Source organism: Oculina patagonica, chromosome 2 (genome assembly GCF_052425735.1).
Source record: "Oculina patagonica isolate OP01 chromosome 2, crgOcupat, whole genome shotgun sequence".
Lineage (NCBI taxonomy): Eukaryota > Metazoa > Cnidaria > Anthozoa > Scleractinia > Oculinidae > Oculina > Oculina patagonica.
In genome coordinates, this window is record NC_135759.1 from 21,768,190 (window position 1) to 21,778,733 (window position 10,544).

The 10,544-nt window shown below is 40.1% G+C and overlaps 1 protein-coding gene across 2 annotated transcripts; it reads left to right on the plus strand.

Annotated features, from left to right (window-relative positions):
• On the plus strand, positions 1–2,882 carry LOC144641851 (DELTA-alicitoxin-Pse2b-like). Of its 2 annotated transcripts, XM_078500868.1 has the most exons (3): positions 1–28; positions 953–1,360; positions 1,646–2,882. In XM_078500868.1, exons 2-3 carry the CDS (start codon positions 998–1,000, stop codon positions 2,573–2,575), a joined length of 1,293 nt encoding a protein of 430 aa, XP_078356994.1. In that variant the 5' UTR covers positions 1–28; positions 953–997; the 3' UTR covers positions 2,576–2,882. The 2 variants fall into 2 exon arrangements, with proteins under 2 accessions (XP_078356994.1, XP_078356993.1); XM_078500867.1 differs by having other exon boundaries at positions 953–2,882.
• Positions 2,883–10,544: the final 7,662 nt, after the last annotated feature.

Consider the following 10,544-nt stretch of genomic DNA (forward strand, 5'->3'; position numbering starts at 1 on the left):
ACAGATCAGAACAGTCGACCATCATAAGGTAACGAATTACGGAAAATTCTATTCTTTTTCGGTATCTACTCAGTAGATGAGTCATCTTATAACAATGCTACTATAGACACTTAATTTAGTATTTTGTAGCTAGTGTCTGTAAATGTTGAACAATTAGAGCAAAAAGAAGCTTATAACAATGCTTTAATCCACGCCGCTAATGACGAAAACGGACAGTAAAGCGAACTAACAAGTTCAAGTTTGAAGTCCCGAAATATTTTGTCGCCGCGTTAGAAGAACAGAGCGTATTTTCTTTATGGAGAGGTGAATCTACAAAAGGAAGGTGATCTGTTCTGATCGGCCTTGTGAAATGACAAACCTTCATATTTTCATTGTAGACTAACATTTCATCATTTTCCGGTCGAATTAAAAGTCTTTGAACATTAACAAGTAGATAATACTGCTGACGGTTGAAAACAATTTTCAGTAGTAAAAAATAGTAAATTATTTTATAATGCGCCTGATAGCTTTGCTTTCCATTTCGTAAAAAGGACAGTTAAAGTCGAAAACTTCTTCTTTAATTAGTTATTTATTAACCGTGATATAGCTATACACCAGTAATAAGGTCATAGAATGTTCCGCTCATTTTTAACAAGCGCGAATGGGATAGCTGTTTCAGTTAATTTTCATCTCAGTTATCATGGTCGAGGAAATATTTAACATTTCTACGCTACTCCAGAAAATGCCTGTAATTGCACAAGAAAAACGACTGAATGAGCACAAAAAGCAGCATTAGACAATTTACGGGAAGATCAGAAAACCGAAACAAATTCTGTTCAGGAACTAGAAAACAGATTTTGACCATAAAATTTGGCTTAGCTTTCAGTATAGCTTGCTACCTTATATTTGGATAAAAATCCTGATTAGTAGTTGACACTGAGTGAAACCAACTGATTCTTTGTTTTTTTTGCAGGTTGCGCTGTATTAATACCACGCCTGTCCGTGAGTAAACTGAGCCATGTTTGACCCTTTGGTGTTGCTAACTTTTCTGACAGTCATATCCAAGGCAACTTGTGATGAAGCCCCAACAAGCCAAGAGACGGTGGAGTTGGGGAAAGCGTTAAATCTTCGAGGAACCAACCTTCTGAGCGACTTTCAAGAACGCGAGAGATCCATTTTTGAGTCTCTCCCTTCAAATTGCTTTCGTAAGGATACCAGAAACCTCAAGTCCTCACGATTCTTCGAATATTATGAAAGCAACAAGGCCTTTTACTCGTCACTGGGGACCGAATCAAGCTTGGAGGCCTCGGTGCAGTCTGCATACACGCTGGGTGCCACTCTAAACGTTGCAACAAAGAGCAAAAGTTCGGAGACAAACAAGGTTAGTGGAATGTCTTTAAACGTGATAGCGATAAAAGAAAAGATCCTGGTGAGACGAGGCTGTTTAGGTGGCGATGAGACCAAATTAAAGAAACAGTTTCTGAGAAAGTTGGAACTCTTGCCGGTAAAAATTGAAAAACCTTGGCAAAAGCATTCCTGGAAACCATATCGTAATTTCATAAAAGAATACGGCTCCCATGTTGTAACGTCCGTTTCGCGAGGAACAAGCTTTAAACAAATGACATTTGCAGAGAGTTCGAAATCTTACACTGAACGAGATTTTCAGGTGAAAAGCTGCATCTCGTTTGCAGGTCCCACATCCGTTGGCAAGGTCGGCGTCGAAGCATGTGCAAACATAAGTAAAAGCGAAATAAGGAGAGCAAGCGAGATGAGCACGAGTGATAAAGTGTTCGTTTTAGGAGGAGATCCGAAGACCCGTAACAAGCTCTTACACAAGGACACTCGGTCGAACGAGCTGATTGAGCAACTCATGAATGAGGCTGGCGGTGACTCCGCCTCGTCCGTCCAGCACACCTTCAGAGCCATCTGGGACATCTTAACAAGTCGTTTCGACGCAGGATCACCGAACCACATCAGAGCTATAAACTTGGAAAACTACTATCTCGGCTTTCTGAGTTTTGGCTGCCACTCCATAAAAGGTGGAAGAGTCCAAATTCAGAAATTCGACTACTCCAGTAGTTCCACACCAGAGTCCCCGGAATTCGAATGTTCTCTTGCTAAAGAGGGCTGTCACAGTGATGACGATTGCCGTTACGTAGTTGGTCCTTGGTGTACCTGCCGAGGGGAATCGTGTGTTCGCTACAAGTCTGTGAAGCGAGACACTGGCGACTCAAAGAAAACTGCATACGCACACAGACGGGGAAATTGGGATTGGAAAGGCTGCGGTTGGAAATCCTGGACCGCCTGGACCCAATGTTCCTGCTATAACAAAAACCGTGATACTCGGGAGGTTGTTTGGTCTTTGCCCAGCAAGGATGCCGCCGCTAGTGTAGCACCAAGCAATGGTACTCACCACGAGGCAAATAATCCAGGTCAGAGTGCAGCACCAAGCAATGGCCCTCACCACGAGGCAAAGAATCCAGGTCACAGTGCAGCATCAAGCAATGGCACTCACCACGAGGAAAAGAATGCAGGGTACAGTGAGGCGAAGGAAAAGAAGAAGGAAATAAATCTCCCGCGTACTGTGATACTCTAAGTTATCAGTGAAATGATGCACGTACCCATTCTATCAGAGTTTTGCAACCATATAATATGTACAACGTCGATCGGCTTAGTTGGATTGTATTAATATAAAAAAATGTATTAAAAAGGTGGAATAAAAAAGTGCATCTACGCGAGCTAGGATTGATGTTGTTTTAAAACGGCGATACCAGTTATGGAAGTGTTCAAGGGGAATTGATTGATACCATATTCATATTGACTGTGGGATGTCCTTAAGATAAAATTGCCCGCCATCATATATAAGAAGAAATTAGTAATAATCTTGTCCACTTTTTGTTGCTAGCCCGAAAAGATAATTTTTGACTAGTTTATTCCTGTCAAAGATTGCAATTTTCTCGCGCGCGTTGCTCGGAGGTGAATAGCAAAGGATATCTAGAGTTTGAGTAGCCAATCAGCGCGCGCCAGAAACGCTATCCACTGTTTTAGTATATGACTTTTGACTTATAAATGTTATTTCTCCCTTATCCTGTAAAATTTGGAATTGACACATGATTTCAAAAAAGTAAACGTCAACTTGTCGTAAGATGATAATGATGATGATAATGATGATGATGATGATAATGATGATGATGATAATGATGATGAAAATGATGATGATGATGATAACTTTATTATGGGTCAAGTAATCTGTAGCTGAGAAGAAAAGTCCCCTCTACAAATCGAGGTTCCCTTTAATTTAAAATTCTTACCCTAATAAACATAAGCACATAGGATTACTCTATAAACAAGTCAAGGTTAAAAGGTTAATAGGCTTAATGGAAAAATCTATTCGTTTCGCATTTGTAGTTACTGATTTTTACTGGTTCCACCATTGCGTCTCAGTCATTACACGCTTGAAAAGTATTTTTAAAGTCCACAAAATATGTGTTTAACTGTTTTAGAGTGATTTTATTTAACCCGTGAAACAATATCTAACAGTTCGTACGTAATAGTCAAAACTAAACAAAAAGAAAACAATGATGGAATTAGTGTCTAATAAAAGTGTAATATATATTTCACGGGTTCAGTAAAATCACTTTATCGGACAAAAGCTCTCACCAAATAACTGGTGAAATTGAATAATTCAGTGACTGTTGAGGTTTCCTCGCCAGCTAAACACACTAACAAGTTTGAAGCCCAGAAATTTTTAGTCGCGGCGTTAGAAGGACAGAATTCCGAACTTATTTCCTTTACAGAGGAGTCAATCTTGATTGAATCTTGGTTGATTTCTACAAAAGGAACGGGATCTGTTCTGATCGGTTTTGTGTAATGACAATCCTTTGTATGTAATTTTCTATTTCATCCATTTAAAGGTCGAATTAATTCGAAATTAAAAGCATTAAAAACATTAAACTGCAGAAAATAATGTTGGCGGTTGAAAATAGTACTTAAAATAGTAAATTATTTTTTTAAAGCTGGCTATCGCCTTCAATTGCTTTCCTTTATAATGATAATGAATTTATACAGCGCATTTTTCATGTGTATATGTTCAAATGCGCTGTACACCAGACCACAACACCGGGAGCTTCGTGCCCTACTCTTTTCGAATAGTGTGTGGGTTCTTTAACGTCCCCTGTCATAAGACTGAAGATACAGGAGACGGGACCTACGGTTTATCGTCCTTTTCCGAGAAGACTAGAATGTCTAACCATTTGCAGATGAAATTACAAAGGCAGCACATTCCCCTCAGTTATTTTAAGACCCTGAGTGTTGGCCCGGTCTGGGGTTCGAACCCACGACCTCCCGCACAGCAGTCCGGCGCTATACCAACTGCCCTAACCTTTCCGAGGTTAGGGCAGTAACAGCTGAGTACTTCTTAGTTACTCGTTAAGCTTTATCTGCCACATAACAATAATTACCTACAGTTTGAAAAGAGCCTAAAATGGACTAATCACATTGGAAAACTTTCCTCTCCTTGCACCAAGTAACCCACGTGTTAACCCTCAAACGTACATACAAATTCAAAACTTAGTTGCGGTCATCCTAGCTAACAAGAGATTCTCACTCTTTCCTGAAAAATGAATGGTTTAGCTAGCAGCTTCATTGGCTATTGTACGTCAATTCCATTGCAGGTCTTGCAGGTATTTGTCTGCGCTTTTCTTGCCATTAGTAATGTGCGCGGCCCACATTGAAAAAATAACGAAATAGAGGTCCTTGGACAGAAAGTGAAAAAGAGCTGAGTTCCACAACTAAAGGTTTATTAGAATTCTGATCCAAGGTGGCCAGGCTCCTTTTTTGCCGCTGTTATGTGTCGTCTAAGGCTAGCCTGCTTGGCCGGCGTTCAAAGAGGACCGAAGAAGAAGACGATTTCGAGCGCGAAGCGCGAGGAGAGAGCGCGCGCCTCGCGTTCTCTCCTCACGCTTCGCGCTCGAACTTTTCAGTGACGGCGTTTACTTTTTGCTTTAAAGCGAAATATTTAGGAAATTGAGACGTTTGTTTAGGATAGTTTGGTTTTTGCGGAAACTGCGCACGCGTGCAATGTCTCGAATGACTTGCTTGACCAACTGAATATGAAAATGGGAGGAGTATGAATTTAAGAAATACCCAGACGTTTTGTTCCCTCCAGATCGTTATTCACCTCGCCGCGGCGCCCTTTTTCAGCTTCAGTAGAAAAAATGAAGGATAACACCCGGGATCAGGGAATCTTAATTTAAGAGCGACGGTCAATTAGACGGGTTGACCCTCTAAAATTATAATTACGCGCCCTGTTTAGCTCAGTTTCCACACCAGGGCGAGATATCTGTATGTATGTATGTATGTATGTATGTATATCTGTCTTCTAAGGATCGGAGCTGCTACCCACTGTGAAACTGACAGCCTTTCAACAATCTATACCAACATGCTACACAACTCAGCAGAGATCAGAGACATGCCAACACCCTAAGGTTTGCCTCTATTTCAGATATTATTCTACACTGATTGTTAATACCCCGAGGTGTTGAGTTGTTGTACACCAGAACCAATTGACATATTTTTTTAGCAACTGAATGCAATTAAGAATTCTGTTTAAACTTTTCATTAAAACTCTCGCCTTTTATTTAAATGTATATAGGATTACCAAAATTTGATTGTGCCAGCTGTTGCAGTTTTCAAACAATGTGCCACATGTTACGTGTAAACGGATCGTAAATAAAAAACTAAGAAAACTAAAGGTGTGAGGAGTTTGCCCCCGCAAACAAAAACTCCTAGGTACGGCCCTGCAATGGCGAAGCAAACTTAGGTTTTGCACTGTTTTTACCCTGAATTTACTAGGCTTTGTAAATGTATTTCTTTTACTTTGGTTTGCAAAACATTTACTTCCTATGTAGAAGCAGTGGATATTTGCGGCACCTTTCCCACTATGACAAATGTAGTGGGCAAATTAATATGTTTGCTATTGGTCAAAAGCAGAGTAAGGGTGAGAAAAAAAGACCATTCTTTGGTGCCTTTGCACGTACAACCGTGGTTCATAGCAGAACACTGCAAGGTTAAGGCTGTTATTAACTTTTTTTTCAGGTTGCTTTTTACTGAGCATAATCTGGTGACAAGGACAGCAGATTAACACGAGTCCGTTTTCCAACGTTTTAAAGCGAAAAGAAAACGTGGAATAAGAAAGAAATAATCAAATTCTCCTACAATTTATGATTGGTCAAGAGCATCTAAGAGTCTAGGAAAACGTTTCAACCCCTGAAAGGCGCGACGAGCATCCGCTTCATTGAGATATGAAATGCTCGGAAAAATTGAGGGCATGTTGCAAAAATTTTCAATAATAATATTGTTGTTCTGAGGCTTCAACCTCTTCTTCTTCGTCATCATCCGACTCGTTGGGGACTAACTTTTTTCTCATGACTCTGTTTAACAGGAATTTCCGCTTTTCTACTGCTGACTCGGCCGCCTCGTCAAAAACCATGTCGTCTTCGCTAATGAAGCGGCGAAGAGTTTTCATGACTTTACGGTGTAGTGCGTCGCGTTTGATACGATGGGTCGACCATTTTAGACGCTCTAAGTAGATCCTCCGTAGTCTTCTTTTGCTAAATAGGGGTAATAGGGCATTGAAAGCGGCAGTCTCGGAATAGTCTTTGATTTTACCCTTATCGAGAAACCGTTTGACTTCTGCCATGAACGATTCTTTGAGATTTTCCCCCACTTTTCTACGTAACGGATCCCATGGATCATAGTCCACTTCTCCATCTTCTTCGAAGCTGCTACTATTCTTCTCCTATATTCCTCCTCTTCCTCTTGAGGATCCTCTTCCTCTACATTTTCTTCATCGCTTCCACCCTCTGGCTCAGTGTCAAATATATCTGGTGCACGATCTGCCATTGTCTTTTTCTTCTCGTCAACGTTTTCAACCAAGACAGCGTGCTTCAACTGAGCTGGAGTCGTTTGAAGTGATTTCTTATATACATTTTTTGTCAGTGTTCAAGCGTCCTCCACCTTTCTTCGATACCAGCGTGCGTATCCTTCGTGCGTCAAGAGGTGACTAAACACCCGTCTCCTGTCATCACTGGCTGGGTGCAGATCCAAGGTCAAGTACCCAAAGGGTCGTTTCGCTACTTTTTGGAACATGGTCATTATGTCTTGCCAGTAGATGGGAAAAGCTTGTAGCAGTAAATTCCTCATAGTTGGCTGGTCGCGAGAATACTTGAAGGCTATGATGTTATGAGTATTCCTGGAAATACTCTTGGCGTATTTACCCTGTGGTAAATAATGGTGGTTTTTGGCGGTTTTGGAGGTTACTGGCGGTTTTCTTGGGTTTATTGGTGGTTACTGGTGGTTTTTGGCGGCTACAGGCGGTTTTTGGCGGTTACTGGCCGTTTTTGGTGGTTACTGGCGTTTATTGGTGGTTTTTGGCGGTATTGGTGTTTGGCGGTTCTTGGTGGTTTTAGGTGATTTTGGCGGTTACTGGCGTTTTTGGTTGTTTTTGGCGGTTTTTGGTGGTTTGGCGGTTACTGGCCGTTTTTGGTGGATTTTGGCGGTTTTTGGCGTTAATTGGTGGTTACTGGTGGGTTTTGGCGGTATTGGTGTTTTGGCGGTTTTTGGTGGTTGGCGATTACTGGTGGTTTTTGCTGGTTTAGCGGTTACTGGCGGTTTTTGGTGGTTATGCTGTTTATTGTTGGTTTTAGGTTGTTCTTGGTGTTTTGGCGGTTATTTGCGGTTTTTGGTGGTTTTTCTCGGTTCTTGGTGTTTTCATGGTTACAGGCGGTTTTTGGCGGTTATTGGCCGTTTTTGCTGGTTTTTGGCGTTTATTGGTGGTTTTATTCCTTTTTTTTTTTTTTTTTTTTTTTACTGGTGGCTTTTGGCGGTATTGGTGTTTGGCGGTTTTTTGGTGGTTTTAGGTGGTTTTGGCGGTTTTGGCTAGGAGAATGGGAACGACCGTGATCTATTTAAGTAATGGAAGAGGATAGGGATGAATTGTTCCGGTCAATAGAACACTTCCCGCAGTGTAAACATTTAGGTATTTGAAAATAAAATGATGTCTATTTCCGGTTTGTTCACTTCCGGTTATGCAAATTAGGTCACTTCCAGCCATCCATCAAAACTCGGTTGCTATGACAACCTATTGTGACGTCATTTGATGAGTACCTGTCAAATCTGCCTTAGGTAATAGCATATGACTACTAGTTTCCTTCGGTAAAATTCCGTAAAAGTGGAAGAGGGGTTATAATTGGTTCGCTTTACGTAGCGCTAGTTTTCCAGGAAATCCAGTTTTTACGTAGAGAGAAAGAGGACACAAATTTGCAAATAACAAAGAAGCAGCCTTTACAGCCCCTGCTTTTTGGCTGTTTAAATTTCTTATCCGGTTAAAAACTATGCACTGTGAGTTTTGAAAGATTTCCCGACACCGAAGGAGATTGAAGGAAATTACACACAAGGCCTCATAAACTCTAAAAAAAGCATTGGTTTGGGTGGCTCTAATTCAAGATTTAAAAATATTGTTTTAGCAGAGATGGTTGTAGGTCATCATTGCTTAGAAATATTTCACGCTTTTATGTAAGCCAAATGAAATTAGGGATAAAGAAATTACCCAAAATCGAAAAATTGTTTTCAACTTCAGCAGTATCTACTGGCTGGACTTTTAATTCGACCGTGAAATCGATGAAATGTTAGACCAATGGAAATATAAAGGTTTGCATTTCACCAGACCGATCAGAACAGATCACGTTCCTTTTGTATAAATCAACTAGATTCACTACTCTGTAAAGGAAATACGTCCTGTCCTTTTAACCCCGCGACTTAATATTTCGGGGTTCCAAACTGGTAATTTCTGGCGATTTCTAACAGTCACTGAATTATTGCATTTCACCAGTTATTTGGTAAGAGCTTTCTTCCGATAGAGTGATTTTACTGAACCCGTGATATAGTTGTTACACTTTTAGATACTGTTATACACTAATTCCATTGTTTTTGTTTGTTTGGTAAGAATTTTAAATTAAGGCTATATTTTGTTAAAGCAAAACACATCTTTCATATTAGCGCCCAACACAGACCAGAACAGACGACCATCATATGGTAAGTTTACGAAAACTTTTCTTCCTTTAATTTTCGGTATCATCTTATAACAATGCTACTATAGACACTAAATTTCGTATTGTGTAGCTAGTGTCTGTAAATGTTGGGCAATTAACAAAAAAAGCTTATAACAATGCTTAAATTCACGCTGCTAATGACAAAAACGATTTGAAAATCTCACCAGTTAAGCAAACTGACAAGTTTGGAGCCCCGAAATATTTTGTCGCCGAGTTAGAAGGACAGAACTAGTTATTTCCTTTATGGAGAAGTGAATTTAGTTGATTTATAGAAAAGGAACTTGATCTGTTCGGTTTTCTGAAACGACAAACCTTTATACATGTATTTCCATTGTAGCCTAGCATTACATCATTTTCCCGGTCGAATTTAAAAGTCTTTGAACATTAACCAGTAGTGAATACTGCTGACGGTTGAAAACAATTTTCAGTAGTAAAAAATAGTAAATAATTTTAAATGGTGGCGATAGCTTTGTCCAAAGCTTTGCTTTCCTTTTCGTAATAAGGGCAATAAAAGTCGAGAACTTCTTCTTTAGTTATTTATTAACCCTGATAAAGCTATACACCAGTAACGAGGTGATGGAACGTTCCGCCCATATAATTAAACAAGCGCGAATAGGAAGTTTTTTTCAGTTAACTTTCGCCACAGTTATTGTCGAGGAAATTTTTAAAAGCTCTACGCTTCTCCAGAAAATGCGTGTAAATGCACAAGAGAAACGACTGAATGAACACAAAAAGCAGCATTAAACAATTTGCGGGAAGATAAGAAAACCGGAAGAAACTTTGTTTCGGGAGTTAGTAGAAACAGATTTTGCCCATAAAATTAGGCTTAGCAACCAGCATAAAGTCAACTCTCTCTAAGACGGACACCTTCGGGATCGGCCGCAATTGTCCGTCTTAGAGAGGTGTCCGCGTTGTAGAGAGTCGAGGTAACATGACACTAGTAATTCTGAGATAATAAAGCTAAACCTTTGCACAATACAACAATCCTTTGCAAACTGCAACAAGAATACACTGTAAGTAGAAAACGACCTCTTTAGTGCCCAAACACGTAAGCAGAGAAGTAATCCGTTAAAGCGTCATTGGTTTTGGTAAGTAAGCTTGGTATACACGTATCCTAGGGCGCTGACTAACTTTGCTTTAGGTCGATACGAAGTTTGGAAGTATTTTCACTAATAAAACATGACAAAAAACACTTCTCAAGTGTCCGTTAATGATTTCGAAGTGTCAATTGTCCGTCGTAGAGAGGTGTCCGTCTTATAGGGAGTTTGGTTACAGTAAAATGACTGAAAAACGGCAGGGACCATCACCAGGTGTCCGTCTTATGGGGGAGGTGTCCGTCTTATAGAGGTGTCCGTTAAGAGAGAGTTGACTGTAGCTTGCTACCTAATATTTGAAAAACTATCCGGGTTAACAGTTAACACTAGCTGAGTAAAACCACCTGATTCTTTGTTTTTT